This window comes from Salmo salar, chromosome ssa09 (assembly GCF_905237065.1).
Source record: "Salmo salar chromosome ssa09, Ssal_v3.1, whole genome shotgun sequence".
Lineage (NCBI taxonomy): Eukaryota > Metazoa > Chordata > Actinopteri > Salmoniformes > Salmonidae > Salmo > Salmo salar.
The window spans coordinates 122,931,080-122,951,657 of NC_059450.1; the positions used below are offsets into that span (position 1 = coordinate 122,931,080).

Below are 20,578 nucleotides of genomic sequence, written 5' to 3' on the forward strand. Positions count from 1 at the left end.
TTTTTATTTTCTTTCTTTTTCTTCAAAATGGTGGAAATTCCATAATGACTGACCTTATGAGTCTCTGAGGCAAATATGTTCCTTGTGAGGAGAGGGACCTATGTTCCAAATGTCATGATTGTAGATCAAACGGTGAGGGGCTTGACCTTTCAAAGTTTGCATTTTCAATCTGTTGTTACACCGCCATTATCTGGCCAATCTGTAATTTTGTAAATGCCAGATCTCTATGCTAAGACTCATCTTTCACACAAGTTTCGTTAAAATGGGGCCAATGTGGTCTGAAGTCTCGTGTGACTAACGTATTACCAGACGGAGACAGATCCACAGTCCTCTCCCCGATTTTCATTGTGGGGGACAATTAGAAAGGAGAAGATAGTTATGGTTGAGTCCATAGTTGCTTAGGTGATTTATGCAATGGGAATGCTCTGTTATGAATGAGTGCCTGCTCAAATTCTGTTTTGTCTCCCCTCAGAGCGCATGGAGAAAGAGGCGGAGGAGGAGCGTGTCCGCAAGCAGAAGGCTGCAGCGGAGAGGGCCTTCCAGGACGGCATCACCAAAGCCAAACTGGTGCTGAGGAGAATCCCACTGGGAACTGATCGAAACCATAACAGGTCAGCACGCACACTTCAATGGTTCACAATATGTTTAGTTGTTTTATTTCCAGTGTACTCTTGGTACATGCACATAGTGCTCTGGTTTAGTGCATGCTTCCTCAATGGTCCCAATCGACAACTATGTAAACTGTTTTACCACATACAGTTGATTCAGGTCACTGTTGGTTTATATTACCATCGGTATTGACCTGTCAACTCTTTGTCTGTGTGTTAGGTACTGGCTGTTCTCTGATGTTGTGCCTGGCCTGTACATAGAGAAGGGCTGGGTGCACGACAGCATTGACTACAGTTACACCCTCCCCCTGGAAGAGGCTATAGCCGAGCCTGAGGACGAGGAGGCTACCAAAGAGGAGACTAATGGTAAGTTAGTACACTGTCATCACAGCTGAGAGTCTGCAAACCTTAGTACTAGTACACCTTATGCTCTTCACTAGCTGTGTTTAGTGCCTCATGTCCCAGAAGAGTAAAGAAATATCATTGATAAATATAGCTGTGAGCACATGACAGAAAGGACACACGAGATCAGTTGAATAACAAAACAAGCACTCGGATCATGTAGGAACTATTTTTATGTGGAATCATGAGTCTAAATACAAAATCTGGAGTGAATCTGACGAATGGTTCATGAGGAGAAGATGATTGCAGATTTTGAGCATTAGCGTTACATATGCAAAGAATGAGTTGCAATAGATTCCTTGTTTTAGATGTCAATACGAAATTCAGTGTGGTTTATCTTAAGGACATCCATGATAGCGATGACAAGTTGATGGTCCAAATGTGGAGTGGATTTACACTGGTTTTAAATGGACACATCAAAAACTCAGCCATCTTTTGACCATTTCTGTAGTTTTTCTCAAACTATGATAAGACTTGTACCATGGGCCTACATGTAATTTGGTTCTATTGTTCATGAGAAAAAGATTTTGGTAGTATTTTTAGCATATTAGCATATGTGCTCATTTGCATCTACTGGTATTGTGTGGCAATCTTTGAATACATCAACTTTATTTTCTTAAACTCTTTAGACTATTGTGATGAGTCAAAAGACCAACATTTGAGTAAATCTGACTTAGTCCATGAGATTTTATTTATTTTATTATTTTGAGCATTAGCGTTACATAGTCAAAGGTGAATTGTTAATAGTTTCCTTATTTCTTAAGATAGCAATGCCAAACTTAGTTTCAAGTTGATAGGCCATTGTGGAGTGGATTTACAAAGGATTTCAATGGACACGTAAAATCTGCTTTCCTTATTTATTAATAACTCAGCCATCTCTTAACCTAAGTCAAAGTCGGGGTGTGTGGTCGACCTCATCTCTGCGCTCACATACAACCTGGATCGATGTTTGGTTTTATTGCAGACAAGTGCACTAAATCCAGCGTCATACAGATATGAGCTGGCAAAGGGTGCCATAGGTTAAATGGTCAAATCATGACTTGTTCAGTGATCTTCAGGTCAGAAAGTCTGTTCTAGAAAGAGGCTTGAGATTCTGAGTTGGGTGACTGTTCAAAACAATTTTTCCTAGTCTGAGCTAATTTTTGTACATGTTCCCAGCTGTCTCGAACACACTGAAGTTGGAGATTTCCGAGTTCCCACGTTTGTTTTGAACGTGGCCTTAATGCTCAAAATGAGACTGCAGGGTATTCTCTGAGTCAGGAACCTAAACGCCTGTATTCAGTTCGTTCAGTTTCCCAAATATGTCTGTTACGTAAGCAAGGAGACGCATCTTATTTTCATAGAAAGTCACCAAAGTTATTTTGTATTTATTTTTTATATCCATTGTGAATGACAATAGTTCCTCTCTCAATGTGAAAAATCTCCCGTGACCCCATTTTTTTAATATCAGGTGACCCTAGTTTGGGAATCGCTGTTTTAACCAATCCCTTAGTTTAAGAAAAGCTATGTTACAGGGTTCGTACGTCATGAAAATCCTGGAAAAGTCATGGAATTCTTTTAAGTTTTCCATGAACTCCTCCGTTGCTCACGGAGAGATACTGTCGGACATTGCAGCAGCACTTAGGCCTATATATATATATATATATATATATATATATATATATATATATATATATATATATATATATATATATATAGGCCTATCTCCTATAAAATATGATAGAGAACCGACTAACTAGGTAGCCAATTAAAAACGTATATTCTACCCTGTAGTTAACTGTTTAGCTGTTGTTAGCATGTATGTTTTCATCATGTTCCAAAAAACCTTCCACCGACACTTGCGAATAAGGCCATATAAAGTTGATTCATTTAAACCATTATTTTTTACAACACACGATTCACCTCGCCATTGTATTAGTTGGGATTTGGTTCAATTGTGATGAATCAAAATGTGAATCAAAAATAATAATTTACGAATCGCGAACAGTAATATTAGGGGGTTAAAAAGATTAGCTGTAGCTTTTCTTTTGGAATATGTGGCTTCAACTTGTTTTGTAAATACTTCCAGTTGATTTGGGCATCCAATGTATGGGACATGACAAATCAATAGATGCTCGTCAGCCTGCAAAGTAAACACTTCTAAGGTAGCTAAGATCAAAATGACTACACTAAAAGGTACATTTTACTGAAAATTTGTGGGCTTGCTTCAGCTGAATAAAAAGCTTTGTAGCCTACCATAGCATTTGAGCTTTGATGTATTAAATGAGTGAATTATTTCAAAAGGCATAACGTATTTGGTTGCAATGTTCTACATGACAGCAAGTGGATGTGTAGGCTGTTATTCCAGTCCCCCTCTGTTTGAGCAGAGCTTGATCAAAAGCCTGCAGAACCAGTAGTTCTCCAGACTGAGGGTTGACCACATGTGTTTTATACAGTTGTCTAACTGTTGTCTAACTTTGGGGGGGTGGGGGGGGTTAGAGATGCCACATGGGATCAGAGAGGAGCCTCTGTGTCAATACCACATAACCTCTACGTATTAAAAAAGTATGTGTAATGAAATTCCATCTGTCAAAAATGTGTATGAACCCTGAAGTTAAGAGAGGCCTACGTACTGAATTAGAGTTTTTTTTTCTTTCTTCAAAATGGAGGAAAATCGACCTGAGTGACCTTATGGGCCCTTGAGGCAAATTTGTTCAGCATGTAAAAGATGCCTACATAGAAAGTTTAGTGTCTAGGTCAAACAGGGTGACTGATATGAGGGTTTAAGTGAAACCGCTTATAACAGTACCATTCTTTGCTAACTTCCTCATGGCCCTGTAGTTTCTGTATGGCAACTTAAGACTTTTTTTTTTGTTATTTGACCATGTCAAGAAAGAAATAAGAATTCAGAGAATAACATAATAATCACAACTTCTGTGAAACCTATAATATCATTTTTTGATATTATTGATTGTTGCAGGGTTAAACCAGGGTCGTATTCATTAGGTCACACTGTAGAAAAACCTAGTGCAACAGGGGGGGGGAAAATAAGCTATTCTTATTGGTCAAGTTCAGAAAGTCCCTCACTTCCTTTGTGTCTACTGAACACGACCCTGTTCTGTTTCTGGTCCTGCAGATGTTGAGGAGGACGGTGGCAGTCTAGATGGTGCTCTGAGCGAGGGCGCCCACCAGGGGGCGCTAGCCGCCGTCTGCATCGAGACCACCACTCCCAACCAGGGACAGAACCTCTGGTAAGAAAGTCAATGACATATGATCATTTGTTGACTTGATAACTATCAGATTTGTCGTTCAATAACAATGTTGAAACGATACTTACACCAGAGAGCAGATTATATTTGTGCTTTGATATATTATGTGTTTACACCACGCATGTGTTGAAGGTTTGTGTGTGATGCTCCACGGGAACTCGATGACCTGGTGGAGAGCCTCCACGCGCAGGGTGTGAGAGAGAGTGCGCTGAAGACCAAGCTGCAAGTCAGGTGAGGAGACATTCGCCTTATATTCTACATACCAAGCCACTGCCTGTTCACCCCACTATCATCCAGAAGGCGAGGTCAGTACAGGTGCATCAAAGCTGGGACTGAGAGACTGAAAAACAGCTTCTATCTCAAGGCCATCAGACTGTTAAACAGCCATCACTAACATTGAGTGACTGCTGCCAACATACTGACTCATCTCTAGCCACTTTAATAATTAACAATTGGATGTAATAAATGTATCACTAGTCACTTTAAACAATGCCACTTTCTATAATGTTTACATACCCTACATTACTCATCTCATATGTGTATATACTGTACTTTATACCATCTACTGCATCTTGCCTATGCCGTTCGGCCATTGCTCATCCATATATTTTTATGTACATATTCTTATTCATTCCTTTACACTTTTCACTTGTGTGTGTATAAGGTAGTTGTTGTGAAATTGTTAGATTACTTGTTAGATATTACTGCATGGTCGGAACTAGAAGCACAAGCATTTCACTACACTCGCATTAACATCTGCTAACCATGTGTATGTGACAAATAAAATTTGATTTGACCCTCCACCAATTCATTCACTCACCCCATGCCTGCTTTGTGAGCGATGCCACACTTTATCTTGTCCTATTTATGCAAATGCCCCAGCGTTTTTCCTGGTTAGGTCACATGGATCAGGTATATGTGTGTGAGTTAGTGTGACTGACTGACTGGGTGTTGTACGCTGACAGGTACCAGGACATCCTCCACTCTATCAACCTGGCCCGCAAGGGGAACCCGGGGCTGAGGAGCTGCGACGGCCACCAGGAGCTGCTTAAGTACCTGCGCAGCGACGTCATCGAGGTGGCCTCGCGCCTCCAGAAAGGCGGTCTGGGCTACATGGACGACAGCATGGATGAGTTCGAGAGAAAGGTAACTATTTATTCATACAATCAATTAACGTTTGGAATCAGGAGTTTATCCTGATCACATATCTGGTCAGGTCATATGGGCAGGAAAAACTAATGACCATACATATTATATTATCTACAAGCTTCAAGATTTTCCTCAATGCCCATTTACCTGTATTTGTCTTTGTGCCTTGCACATCCAGCAGAGTATGACCTCTGAACCTGACCATTCCCCTCTGACCCCTGTCTGTCTCTGTGTGTTCAGGTGCATGACCTGGAGAACCTAAAGGACTTTGGGGAGTGCGTCATCACCCTCCAGGCCTGCGTCATCAAGAAGTTCCTGCAGGGCTTCATGGCCCCCAAGCAGAAGAAGAAGCAGGAAGGGGAGGAGAGCAGGAAAACTGAGGAGGTGGATGAGGAGAAGAAGCTGGCGGAGGAGGCCAGGGTGAGTAATACCTATTTTAGACAGAACATGGTATGTTACCTGTAATTTAAAACAAGGCAATCCCTTTTCAAACAGCCTCTTTTTTACCACTTTCTTGCAAGTAGACCGCTGCTCGCGAGTGGGGCTCCCGAGTGGGGCAGCGGTCTAAGGCACTGCATCTCAGTGCTATAGACGTCACTATAGTTTGAATCCAGGCTGCATCACAACCGGCCGTGACCTATGGGTCCCATAGGTCGGCGCACAATTGGCCCAGCGTCGTCCGGGTTTGGCTGGTGTAGGCCATCATTGTATATAATAATTTGTTCTTAACTGACTTGCTTAGTTAAATAAACTTTTTTTTAAATTATTTATTTAATAACCCCTTTTATACATGTCATTGCGTAACCGGCAATTGGAAGGGGGAGGATTAAACCACGGCCCTGTTTGCGATTCAAACAAGGAAGGTGTTAAACAATAGTGTTATTGAATTTACCTGCATAAAACAGATCTTTTCTCACAGACCCATTACCAGGTTTTTGGTTACAGGGTCTGAAAATACAGGTTTCATGACTAGGTCTGGAGGTGGGTTGTAATGTACCTTGTTTTTTTACCCCCTACCTCTGTCAGTTATTAACAGAAGATGGTATGAAGAAGATGGTATGGTTAAAAAAAAAAGGGATTTGTATCTGTATATGAAAGGGGTATTACTGACGACTGATCCTGAGTCCGATGTTTCTTCATCCAGCTAATGGTTAAGGATAGGATTGAAGCTAGGGTAATCTGATCCTTGATCTGGTTTTAAAGGGCCTCTACCCCGAGCTGTATTTGAGCTTAAGGAGGACTGTTCATTCAAATCAAATAAATGTTTTAAAGTGCACTTTAAACACATTTTTCTGTAAAAATCAATACAATAAAAAAAGTAATAAAGAAAATAGTAATTTGTCTGCCGTGCAGGTGGCGACGGCAGTAGAGAAATGGAAGACAGCGATCCGCGAGGCCCAGACCTTTTCCCGGATGCACGTGCTGCTGGGCATGCTGGACGCCTGCATCAAGTGGGACATGTCGGCAGAGAACGCACGCTGCAAGGTGTGCCGCAGGAAAGGTGGGTGATCCTCAACGTCCTGGAGCTGTATGAGGGAGTCCGAAACTGAAGAGGGGATTTTAAAATGGTGTCAATGGAAAGGACATGCCAATTAGTAAGAAACAATTACAGATAGTATCCTAAAAGTGGCATCATGCCCCAAGGTCTCGTCAAGAAAACCTTTCTTAGTATTGAGTCATCTATACCAGCATTTCCCAAACTGTTTTGCTCTAGCACTACACAGCTGAATCAAATAATCAAAGCTTGATGATGAGTTGGTTATTTGAATCAGCTGTGTAGTGCTAGGGCAAAACACAAAACACGCACCCAGGGGGGACCCCAGTACCGAGTTTCGTTAAACCCTGATTTACAATAAAAGCATTTGACTGTCATTTTCTGCCTGTTGGAGATGATCCACCTGAGCAAGGTGCTGTGAAGACTTCGGCTATCCACAAATCACCTTGCATTCCACTAAAGCAGGAGTGTCAATCTGGCCCGCGAGGTGGTTTGAGTAAAACATTTATAAACAAACAGGAGTTCGCTGGCCCCTGCACTAAAGGAATCTTTGCAGGAAAAATGAGCAAATCTGTTCATGGCCTTTGAGTCAAACCTCTCGAACAGGCAGAAAGACATGATTGACTAATGTTTAGAATCTTTGAATGACTAAAGTGAAGTTGCTATGTGACGTTATCAGCTACAGTTGAAGTCGGAAGTTTACATACACTTAGGTTGGAGTCATTAAAACTCGTTTTTCAACCACTCCACAAATTTCTTGTTTACAAACTATAGTTTTGGCAAGTCGGTTAGGACATCTACTTTGTGCATGACACAAGTAATTTTTCCAACAATAGTTACAGACAGATTATTTCACTTCTAATTCACTGTATCACAATTCCAGTGGGTCAGAAGTTTACATACACTATGTTGACTGTGCCTTTTTTAAACAGCTTGGAAAATTCCAGAAAATGATGTCATGGCTTTAGAAGCTTCTGATAGGTTAATTGACATAATTTGAGTCAATTGGAGGTGTACCTGTGGATGTATTTCAAGGCCTACCTTCAAACTGGGTGCCTCTTTGCTTGACATCATAGGAAAATCAAAAGAAATTAGCCAAGAACTGCCAAGAACAAAAATAAGCCAAGAACTAAAAATTGTAGACCTCCACAAGTCTGGTTCATCCTTGGGAGCAATTTCCATACGCCTGAAGGTACCACGTTCATCATCTGTACAATCAATAGTACGCAAGTATAAACACCATAGGACCACGCAGCCGTCATACCGCTCAGGAAGGAGACGCGTTCTGTCTCCTAGAGATGAACGTGCTTTGGTGCGGAAAAGTGCAAATCAATCCCAGAACAAAAGCAAAGAACCTTGTGAAGATGCTGGAGGAAACGGGTACAAAAGTATCTATATCCACAGTAAAACGAGTCCTATATCGACATAACCTGAAAGGCTGCTCAGCAAGGAAGAAGCCACTGCTCCAAAACCACCATAAAAAAGACAGACTACGGTTTGCAACTGCACATGGGGACAAAGATCATACTTTTTGGAAACAAAAATAGAACTGTTTGGTCATAATGACCATTGTTATGTTAGGAGGAAAAAGGTTATGCTCGCAAGCTGAAGAACACCATCCCAACCGTGAAGCACGGGGGTGGCAGCATCATGTTGTGGGGGTGCTTTGCTGCAGGAGGGACTGGTGCACTTCATAAAATAGATGGCATCATGAGGGATGAAAATTGGGGATAAATTGAAGCAACATCTCAAGACATCAGTCAGGAAGTTAAAGCTTGGTCGCAAATGGGTCTTCCAAATGGACAATGACCCCAAGCATACTTCCAAAGTTGTGGCAAAATGGCTTAAGGACAACAAAGTCAAGATATTGGAGTGGCCATCACAAAGCCCTGACCTCAATCCCATAGAAAATTTGTGGGCAGAACTGGAAAAGTGTGCGAGCAAGGAGGTCTACAAACCTGACTCAGTTACACCAGCTCTGTCAGGAGGAATGGGCCAAAATTCACCCAACTTATAGTGGGAAGCTTGTGGAAGGCTACCTGAAACATTTGACCCAAGTTAAACAATTTAAAGGCAATGCTACCAAATACTAATTGAGTGTATGAAAGAAATAAAAGCTGAAATAAATCATCCTCTCTACTATTGTTCTGACATTTCCCATTCTTAAAATAAAGTGGTGATCCTAACTGACCTAAGACAGGGAATATTTACTAGGATTAAATGTCAGGAATTGTAAAAAAAGAAACGGAGTTTAAATGTATTTGGCTTAGGTGCATGTAAACTTCTGACTTCAACTGTATGTGTTGCTCTTTGCTCTAGTAAATGTATTGCCTTGATTTAACCAGTTATGTTATTGGAACCCATTCTCTCTTCCAATAACAGCCTGTACTCTCTCCAGGGACAGGGCTGAGGCCTCCTGTCCTCATGCTACGGGACATGGTTAGCCCCAGTCCCAGGCAGGGCAGGTGGATGAGCCCAGAGCAGGGACAGAGTAGTGTCAGACAGGTGCAGGTGTACCACATGCTGCCACACAGCCACACTACAGGTGAACTAGCAGTAAGATACTACAGTATAAGGTCCTGTATAAGTATTGAGGTAATATTATTACTATAAGTAGAAGTACAATACTCAAGGCCCTGTGTGACAACACACTGCTCCCTCCTATCCATGTTGCTGATCTGACATTAGTGGAGATGGTGTAGTGGAAACCTACCCAGTGATTTCAGGTCAGCCATGGCTTGTAACCTTATCTTGAACTACAAATATTTGGGAATGAGAGACATATAGGTTATAAATGATTATGATGAATCCTTGTTTTGGTAGAGCTAATGGGTGTGCCCTTATTGCTGGGGGTTTAACCAACTGTCTCATTGTAAGTTGGGCCCTAGCTAAATGTACTTGGATGTGTGATGGCAGCTCCTTGGCCCATCCTGTATCATCCCCTACTCCTTGTAGGTGTGGGTCCTGGGCTGTGAGGGATGCAGCGCGGACTACACACACTCCATACAGAGAGGCTTCTCCTTATTTAATATTTTACATGAATAACTTTTGCTGGTCTTAGTGACTTTAGACAATTAAATATGTATGTATAGAGTTAATGACAGTGTAGGCCTTAACTATTTGTCTGCGATGATGATGATTTTCTCTCTCTCCATCCTTCCTTCAGGTGAGGATGACAAGCTCATCCTGTGTGACGAGTGCAACAAGGCCTTCCACCTGTTCTGTCTGCGCCCCGCCCTCTACCGCATCCCCCAGGGGGAGTGGCTGTGTCCCGCCTGCCAGCCCGCCGTGCAAAGACGCTGCTCCCGCGGAAGGTAGGGTTCACACGATAACACACAACACCTCACTGGAGGATTAAAGACTTAGCTGTGTCTAAACTTTCTGCTTCTTTGTCAAACATGACAATTAAGCTGTTTCAATCTAAAGGTGGTACTGTAGAAGCCACTTGGAAAATACTCTAGTGTTTTATTATTTTGACTCCACTGATGAGCCCCCAAATAAGCCCCTAGTTTCAAGTGTTCTTCCAAATGTACGGCGTGTAAAGAAAAGCCTGTTTTGCTATTGGATGAACGCTCTTTAACAGAATGCTGATGGCTACTTATTGTTCCAGAAACTACAATGAGGACACTGAGGAAGAGGAGGATTCTGAGGACGAAGAGGAGTCTGAATCCGAGGACTCTGATGAAGAGGACAAGGAGGATAATGATTACAAGGCTGTGGGCCACAGCTGTGAGTATTATTGACCCCAGTAGGGACCCTTACTTACCATAACCCAATGTAACAGTACTGACGAGCACAGTGGCCGATGTGTGCAGGGTTTTGTTCCAGCCTAGTTGAAGTTGAATCTGTGCTTGAAATTCAATACTTGGCCGAGGGACCTTACAGATGTACAATGCCCATCATAAGTATTCACCTTCTTGGATTTTTTTTAGTGTGAGTCTTGCCAATAGATTTTCAAGTAGATTTAAGTCAAAACTGTAACTTGGCTACTAAGGAACATTCACTGTCTTCTTGGTAAGCAACTCCAGTGTAGATTTGACCTTGTGTTGTAGGTTATTGTCCTGCTGAAAGGTGAATTTGTCTCCCACTGTCTGGTGGAAAGCAGACTGAAGGTTTTCCTCTAGGATTTGCCTGGTCTTAGCTCATCCCATTTCTTTTTATCCTGAAAAACTCCCCAGTCTTTTCAGATATCAAGCATACCATGATGCAACTAACACCATGCTTGAAAATGAGGCAATTACTTAGTGACGTGTTGGATTTGCCCCAACCGTGAGGCTTTTCATTCCTTTGGTGTGATAATAAAGGATGCATGTTTTGGAATATTTGTATTATGTATATTTGAATTCTTCTTTTCACTCTGTCATTTAGGTCATTATTTCGGAGTCAAATTCAAGCTGCTTTATTGGCATGAAAATTGTGTCAATATTGCCAAAGCAACAATGTATACAATATACATTGTAATAAAATGATAAATTATAACAACAAATAATATTAAAAATGGTAGTAAATAATACAAAATTAAATGCAAAAATAAAAACAATATATTAGAAATGCAATCACTACAATGTTGTTGATCCATCCTCAGTTTTCTCCCATCTCAGCCACCGCTGTTTTAAAATCACCTACTGCCTCATGGTTAACATCCCTGAGCAGTTTTCTTCCTGTCCTGCAGCTCAGAAGGACGACTGTATCTTTGATGTGTCTAGGTGGCTTAATATACAATCCAGTGCATAATTATTAACTTCAAAATAGCTCTTTAAGCATGGTCAAGTCTGGTTTGTTATTGTTAACCATTTACCAATCACTGCCAGTTTTCATGAGTTGAATCTGTGCTTGAAATTCAGTACTTGACCGAGGGACCTTACAGATGTACAGTGCCTTCAGAAAGTATTCCCACCCCTTCTTCCATTTTGTGGTTGCAGCCTGAATGTAAAATTGATTACATTTAAATGTGTCACTGGCCTACACTCAATACCCTATAATGTCAAAGTGGAATTATGTTTTTAGACATTTTTACAAATGAAAAGCTGAAATGCCTTGAGTGTTCAGCCCTTTGTTAGGGCAAGCCTAAATACGTCCAGGAGTAAAAAATGTGTTAAATCACTTAAGTTGCATGGACTCACTCTGTGTTCAATAATAGTGTTTAAGAGGTTTTTTCTTATGAAAGCATCTCTGTACTCCACACACAATTATCTGTGATGTCAAGCAGTGAATTTCAACCACAAAGGCCAGGGAGAGTTTCCGATGCCTTTCAAAGTAGGGCACCTATTGGAAGGTCGGTTAAAAAAAAACAAAAAAAAAAAAAGGTAGACATTGAATATCCCTTTGAGGATGGTGAAGTTATTAATCACACTTTGGATGGTGTACCAATACACCCAGTTACCACAAAGATACAGGTGTCCTTCCCAACTCCGTTGCCGGAGAGGAAGGAACCCGCTCAGGGATTTCACCATGAGGCCAATGGTGACTTTCAAACAGTTCGAGTTTAATGGCTGCGATAGCAGAAACTGAGGATGTATCAACATTGTATTTACTCAGTAATACTAACCTAATTGACAGAGTGAAAAGAAGGATGCCCGTACAGAATACAAATATTCCAAAACATGCTTCCTGTTTGCAACAAGGCAGTAATACTTCAAAAAATGGCAAAACAATTAACTTTTTGTCCTGAATACAAAGTGTTATGTTTGGGGCAAATCCAATATAACACATTACTGAGTACCACTTTATATTTTTGCGCATATTGGTAGCTGCATCATGTAATGGGTATGCTTGTAATTGTTAAGGATTGGGGTTTTTCAGGATAAAACATTTAAAAAAACATAATGTAGTTAATCACAGGCAAAATCCAAGAGGTAAACCTGGGTCAGTCTGCTTTCCACCAGACACTGGGAGATTAATTAACCTAAAACACAAGGCTAAATCTTCACTGGAGTCGCTTACCAAGAAGACAGGGAATGTTTCTGAGTGGACAAGTTAAAGGGCCTGAGTGGGAAGGGCCTGTAGTGTAGCAGGGGTTTTACATAGATACTAGGGCCCAGACATTCTCCTATCCTGACCAGAGAGAACTGAACAGCCCGAACAATGTACGCGTTTCCATTTCACGGATACAGAGAAAGATGGGAATGACAGGAATGTGGTGCAGTATTCTGAGCTCATTCTCTCCCCTCTTCATTGTCTGAGTGTCGTCCCCCCTTTTTGATCTGGTGGGCTTTTCACCCCCGGCTTGGCTGACGGTATGTGGCAGAGTGATCCTCTGTGAGTTTAGGCTTGCACGTAAGATAACCACACACAATTGGGTTTGGAAGACCGGTGGTTATAGTGCTGCCGTAGCAGGTCGAATTATTATTATTATTATTATTATTATTTAAAATAAAATAAAAGAAAAAAATATATTTTTTACATTGAATTTTTACATTATTTATTATATACACTGCTCAAGAAAATAAAGGGAACACTTAAACAACACAATGTAACTCCAAGTCAATCACACTTCTGTGAAATCAAACTGTCCACTTAGGAAGCAACACTGATTGACAATACATTTCACATGCTGTTGTGCAAATGGAATAGACAACAGGTGGAAATTATAGGCAATTAGCAAGACACCCCCAATAAAGGAGTGGTTCTGTGGTGGTGACCACAGACCACTTCTCAGTTCCTATGCTTCCTGGCTGATGTTTTGGTCACTTTTGAATGCTGGTGGTGCTTTCACTCTAGTGGTAGCATGAGACGGAGTCTACAACCCACACAAGTGGCTCAGGTAGTGCAGCTCATCCAGGATGGCACATCAATGCGAGCTGTGGCAAGAAGGTTTGCTGTGTCTGTCAGCGTAGTGTCCAGAGCATGGAGGCGCTACCAGGAGACAGGCCAGTACATCAGGAGACGTGGAGGAGGCCGTAGGAGGGCAACAACCCAGCAGCAGGACCGCTACCTCCGCCTTTGCAAGGAGGAGCAGGAGGAGCACTGCCAGAGCCCTGCAAAATGACCTCCAGCAGGCCACAAATGTGCATGTGTCTGCTCAAACGGTCAGAAACAGACTCCATGAGGGTGGTATGAGGGCCCGACGTCCACAGGTGGAGGATGTGCTTACAGCAGGAAGTTTGGCATTTGCCAGAGAACACCAAGATTGGCAAATTCGCCACTGGCGCCCTGTGCTCTTCACAGATGAAAGCAGGTTCACACTGATACATGTGACAGACATGACAGAGTCTGGAGACGCCGTGGAGAACGTTCTGCTGCCTGCAACATCCTCCAGCATGACCGGTTTGGCGGTGGGTCAGTCATGGTGTGGGGTGGCATTTCTTTGGGGGGCCGCACAGCCCTCCATGTGCTCACCAGAGGTAGCCTGACTGCCAGTAGGTACCGAGATGAGATCCTCAGACCCCTTGTGAGACCATATGCTGGTGCGGTTGGCCCTGGGTTCCTCCTAATGCAAGACAATGCTAGACCTCATGTGGCTGGAGTGTGTCAGCAGTTCCTGCAAGAGGAAGGCATTGATGCTATGGACTGGCCCGCCCGTTCCCCAGACCTGAATCCAATTGAGCACATCTGGGACATCATGTCTCGCTCCATCCACCAACGCCACGTTGCACCACAGACTGTCCAGGAGTTGGGCGGATGCTTTAGTCCAGGTCTGGGAGGAGATCCCTCAGGAGACCATCCGCCACCTCATCAGGAGCATGCCCAGGCGTTGTAGGGAGGTCATACAGGCACGTGGAGGCCACACACACTACTGAGCCTCATTTTGACTTGTTTTAAGGACATTACATCAAAGTTGGATCAGCCTGTAGTGTGGTTTTCCACTTTAATTTTGAGTGCGACTCCAAATCCAGATCTCCATGGGTTGATAAATTGGATTTCCATTGATTTATTTTTGTGTGATTTTTGTTGTCAGCACATCCAACTATGTAAAGAAAAAAGTATTTAATAAGATTATTTTATTCATTCAGATCTAGGATGTGTTATTTTAGTGTTCCCTTTATTTTTTTTGCAGAATAGAGACCATGTATGTATGTATGTATGTATGTATGTATGTATGTATGTATGTATGTGATGTCTCTTGACTTCACATCGCTCCCTCCCTCTGAGAAGTTGGGCTTGTTGATGAGCCTAGTCGACCAGAGATCTGTTTTAGGATGTCTATTGAAAGATTTTAAATAATCTGAATGTTTTAGCATTTTACTTGTGATTTATAACTTCATCCTTATTCTTACAGTTCACACAGGTACAACAAATAGGGCTGATTTGAAATGTTTTTCTGATATGTGTGTGTGTGTCTGTGTGTATATTTAACTGGACTCTTCTGCTTCCCAGTGAGATCAAGGAAGAAGACGAAGCACTCTAAAGCATTGAAGGCGTCCAGTAAGGCGTCTAAGAAGCACTCTCCCCACAGTAAACCCAGCAAACAGAGGGCCGCCCCTAGCAGTCCTGCAGACATCGACGAGCTGGTGAGAACACACACACCCTATGGCTCATGGTTAGAAAGACTTTAGTCTGGCCTCCCGAGTGGTGCAGCGGTCTAAGGCGTTAATACAGACCCAGGTTCGATCCCAGGCTGTGTCGCATCGTCCGGTTTAGGGGAAGGTTTGGCCGGCTGGGATGTCCTTGTCCCATCGTTCTCTAGCGACTCCTTGTGGTGGGCCGGCCGCATGCACGCTGACTTTGGTCGCCAGTTGTACGGTGTTTCCTCCGACACATTGGTGCGGCTGGCTTCCGGGTTTAAGTGAGCAGTGCGGCTTGGCAGGGTCGTGTTTCGGAGGACGCATGGCTCTCGTCCCATCGCTGCAACTCCCATACAGACTCGGGAGAGGCGACGGTCAGGACTGTAACTACCAATTTGGCTACCACGAAATTGGGAAGAGAAAGGAGTAAAGAAAAAAGTGCCAAAAAAAATGGACTTTGGTGACTCATGTGCTGGCAAAATAACTTGACCCCTTGCCAACACTAATATGGTGTGTTTGGTTTGCTGCAGGTGCGTCAGAGCTCAAAGGCGGGTATGCGTCGTCAGGCCCTGGAGCTGGAGAGGAGCGAGGAAATCCTGCAGAAACTGGTCAAATTCCGCTACAGCTGGCCATTCAGGTGAGACTGATGCACTACTATTCTGTTAGTTAGACTGGCATGCAGTTAAACATTTGTGAAGCTGGGAAATGCCTCCTGAAAGTGTTTCAAATATGGCTTGACTAGCACAACTAACTTTGGACTTGTGGGGGAGTATTTGATCCCCTGCTGATTTTGTACTGATAAAGAAAGGATCAGTCTATAATTTTAATGGTAGGTTTATTTGAACAGTGAGAGACAGAATAACAACAAAAATATCCAGAAAACCGCATGTCAAAAATGTTATGAATTGATTTGCATTTTAATGAGGGAAATAAGTATTTGACCCCCTCTCAATACGAAATATTTCTGGCTCCCAGGTGTCTTTTATACAGGTAACGAGCTGAGATTAGGAGCACACTCTTAAAGGGAGTGCTCCTAACCGCAGCTTGTTACCTGTAAAAAAGACACCTGTCCACAGAAGCAATCAATCAATCAGATTCCAAACTCTCCACCATGGCCAAGACCAAAGAGCTCTCCAAGGATGTCAAGGACAAGATTGTAGACCTACACAAGGCTGGAATGGGCTACAAGACCATCGCCAAGCAGCTTGGTGAGAAGGTGACAACATTTGGTGCGATTATTCGCAAATGGAAGAAACACAAAAGAACTGTCAATATCCCTCGGCCTGGGGCTCCATGCAAGATCTCACCTCGTGGGGTTGCAATGATCATGAGAACGGTGAGGAATCAGCCCAGAACTACACGGGAGGATCTTGTTAATGATCTCAAGGCAGCTGGGACCATAGTCACCAAGAAAACAATTTGTAACACACTACGCCGTGAAGGACTGAAATCCTGCAGCAACCGCAAGGTCTCCCTGCTCAAGAATACATATACATGCCCGTCTGAAGTTTGCCAATGAACATCTGAATGATTCAGAGGACAACTGTGTGAAAGTGTTGTGGTCAGACGAGACCAAAATGGAGCTCTGGCATCAACTCAACTCGCCGTGTTTGGAGGAGGAGGAATGCTGCCTATGACCCTAAGAACACCATCCCCACCGTCAAACATGGAGGTGGAAATATTATGCTTTAGGGGTGTTTTTCTGCTAAGGGGACAGGACAACTTCACCGTATCAAAGGGACGATGGACGGGGCCATGTACCATCAAAGCTTGGGTGAGAACCTCCTTCCCTCAGCCAGGGCATTGAAAATGGGTCGTGGATGGGTATTCCAGCATGACAATGACCCAAAACACACCGCCAAGGCAACAAAGGAGTGGCTCAAGAAGAAGCACATTAAGGTCCTGGAGTGGCCTAGCCAGTCTCCAGACCTTAATCCCATAGAAAATCTGTGGAGGGAGCTGAAGGTTCGAGTTGCCAAACGTCAGCCTCAACCTTAATGACTTGGAGAAGATCTGCAAAGAGGAGTGGGACAAAATCCCTCCTGAGATGTGTGCAAACCTGGTGGCCAACTACAAGAAACGTCTGACCTCTGATTGCCAACAAGGGTTTTGCCACCAAGTACTAAGTCATGTTTTGCAGAGGGGTCAAATACTTATTTCCCTCGTTAAAATGCAAATCAATTTATAACATTTTTGACATGTGTTTTTCTGGATTTCTTTGTTGTTATTCTGTCTCTCACTGTTCAAATAAACCTACCATTAAAATGATAGACTTTCTTTCAGTGGGCAAACGTACAAAATCAGCAGGGGATCAAATACTTTTTTCCCCCACTGTATACTCCTATCTCAATGTAACAACATACATTGACACTAACTATGTAGATATCAGACAGTTAATTAGATGTATGTTCAGTGTAGGTGTCCATGTGAATTCCATGGAAATAGTAACAAGATATTTAGATCTGAGATAGTAGACCTGACCCCTAATCTCCCCGTCTTCTCTCCTCGCTCCAGAGAGCCGGTGTCAGTAGAGGAGGCGGAGGACTACTTTGACATCATCTCCAGCCCCATGGACTTCCAGACCATGCAGGCCAAGTTCAGCAAGGGCCAGTACCGCCACGCCCAGGACTTCCTGGAGGACGTCAAGCTGGTGTTCTCCAACGCCGAGGAGTACAACCAGACGGGCAGCTCGGTGCTCTCCTGCATGGCCAAGACGGAGCAGAGCTTCACCCAGCTGCTCCACAAGCTGCTGCCCGGCCTCGGCTACCTGCGCCGGCGCCAGCGGAAGAGAGTCAGTCGGACCCCTCAGGACGAGGAGGAAGAGGAGACGCCCAAGGTTCGGAAGATGCAGAATGGGAAAGGCAAGGTGGGTCGGCCCAGGAAAGCAGTGGTGGAGCAGAGGAGAAAGGAAGAGGAGGAGAGCGAGGAAGAGGGCAGCGTGAAGAGGAAGAGCAAGCGGGCGACGGCCACGTCCAGCCGGAGAGACTACCGAGAGCAAGAGAGTGACGGCGAGGAGGGCGACAACCGGAGAACTCGGCAGCGGGGGGGTGATGGTGGGGATAGTGACGAGGAGAACGGGGCCAGCCACCGACATTCCAAGCGGCAAAAACGTTCATAATGAAGGCCAGGGTGCTTCTTGTGTTTGTCTTTTCAAATTTCTGCCCCTAAAATGAAAACGGAACACCCCTCCCAATTCTGAGGAAATGGGACTCAACTTCTCAGATGGAGTTTTTTGTGTTTTTGGTTTTATGTTAATATTTTTGAGTAAAAAAAGAAACTGATTTATATTTGTAATGCGATTTAATATTTGGTGACTTTTTTTCAAACAGACATTTACATCTAAGACGAGAGGATTTGTCAGAGCTCTTTGAGAATTTTAATTTATCCCCCCCAGACCTTACATTCTGGTCATCCTCCCAGGTTTAAAGTTGTAATTTAGCTTCTGTGTGGCTTGGGCTGTGAGGGATGGGCTGTTAACCGTTGTCCAGGAAATAAGTAATTTATGTCGATGTACAGTCATCATTCTCTGCTTTTGCTTTTTGACGTGACTAAACACTGGCCTTTGGGCAACCCAGCCGTGCGAGGGCACCAACGCCCTTGGTGTATGTCTCAATTCTTCCTTCAGGCTACACACCAACTGCCTAGCCATCATTCTGCCTAAGCAATTGAACCATACAGATAATCCAGGTTTTTACATATGCAATTCAGTTTCCTATGTTGACAATGAAAAGACCTATTGTAAAAACAACGGTACATTTTAACCCCCTCTTTCTTTGCAGCAACACATGTTTATCTGCAGTGTCTCATTCCTGGTCCACCGCGTTGCCCGACCTTTCACCTCCAGAATGTCCTCCAAGTTCAGGAGATGATTCCCCTTAAACTCCGCCCTGTAGTTCTCTCCCTGTAAAGCTAGGGCTGCCTTTTGTTTTCATATACCTACTGTGGTAGGGCTCTACTGTCTCATTGACTTTATAGGCATTTATTATTTTAAACCAGTGTTTAAACCACAAATCCAAGCATAGCCATGGTCTAAATGCATGGAAATGTGTTTGTTGACTTGAAAATGGGATTTTCATGATTTATTTTGTTGCACATTTTGGCCGAATTTGATTCAAAGGAAGTGTATGAAATACTTGTGAGCGATAACCACTTCCTTCCTCAAAGATTTGTCAGCGGTCATCTTCATGCCATGTCATCAATACAAGGTCTGGTTAGGTTCTAGTCCGATGTAGGCGATCTGTGTGTGGAGGAGGGTTCGTGGACCATGAGCCGGGTTGTTCGGTTCAAATCCTTCAGGTTATTGCCATTGCTTCAAACTACTTATTGTGTATGTTTCCATTCATTAGCACCAGGTGGTGCTATACTCCTGCACTTTTAACCAGCATAGTGCAAGTCATGGTCTCTTGAGAACCTCTTGTCTTGTTCATATCCTTTCTTTAAACAACCTCATGCACGTCCTACTGTGGAGCAGGTGTTAAAACATCCCTTCCCTCTCACTAGTGTGTACCGTTATCGAACCTTGGAGAGCGCTAAGGTCCTTGGAGTAATTCTCAGATGGGTTGTTGGGGTAGATATTTACAAACACAGGTTAGGTAGTCATACAATGCAGATGTCTTGATTATGACCTGTCCTGTATGTGAAGTTCTATGCAGTATGTTAGTGCTTTTCTAACACTACTGTCATTGAATCGTCAAGCCTACGATCTGATTTTAATTTGGTTATCATTTGGGCAGTTTAAAAAGTGCTTTGAGTTTTTTTTTTTTTTTGTACTACTCAAATCCTGTACCTGAGATGATTGAAATGTAATTGTTGGCTGTTCAATTACATTGAATATTTAGGTGGAAGAGCAGATCTAAAGAATTGCAAAAGTGACTGCCCTCCTCAGTAAAATTCCTGTTGTAAATACTTTCTTTCTTTCCGGAGGAACTAAAAACGTATTTTACACTTTAAAAAAAAATATTTATAGTTGCAACTGGGGTCGGGATTGGTTGGACAGGTGTGGGACTCACATGTAAAGAATCTCTCTTCCCCCCCCCCCCCTTTTTATTTTTAAGGATATGGGTTCGAAGTTTAGATCTCCCCTTTGCTTTGTTTTGAGGTTAATAGTATTCCCCCAGCCATCACTGCCAATGGTAAACCTGATAGAGAATTGCCAGTGGAGAGGAGTTAGCCATGGGACCGCAGGCTGACGTATGTTTTCTTTACTTTTTAATAAAACATCATACAATGGTA

General features: G+C 43.1%; 1 protein-coding gene across 2 annotated transcripts in view; it reads left to right on the forward strand.

Annotated features, from left to right (window-relative positions):
- The window catches only part of LOC106612575 (tyrosine-protein kinase BAZ1B), a 29,885-nt gene extending 9,307 nt beyond the window's left edge, over positions 1-20,578 (forward strand). The window contains exons 9-21 of one of the 2 annotated variants that reach the window (XM_045724466.1): positions 473-611; positions 829-974; positions 4,126-4,240; positions 4,391-4,489; positions 5,224-5,404; positions 5,648-5,827; positions 6,761-6,908; positions 9,301-9,447; positions 10,069-10,216; positions 10,513-10,631; positions 15,219-15,352; positions 15,877-15,983; positions 17,861-20,578. In XM_045724466.1, coding sequence (XP_045580422.1) covers positions 473-611; positions 829-974; positions 4,126-4,240; positions 4,391-4,489; positions 5,224-5,404; positions 5,648-5,827; positions 6,761-6,908; positions 9,301-9,447; positions 10,069-10,216; positions 10,513-10,631; positions 15,219-15,352; positions 15,877-15,983; positions 17,861-18,464 — 2,267 coding nt within the window. In that variant the 3' untranslated portion in view covers positions 18,465-20,578. The remainder of the gene's footprint in view (positions 1-472; positions 612-828; positions 975-4,125; positions 4,241-4,390; positions 4,490-5,223; positions 5,405-5,647; positions 5,828-6,760; positions 6,909-9,300; positions 9,448-10,068; positions 10,217-10,512; positions 10,632-15,218; positions 15,353-15,876; positions 15,984-17,860) is intronic. The other variant, XM_014213857.2, reaches the window with a different exon arrangement.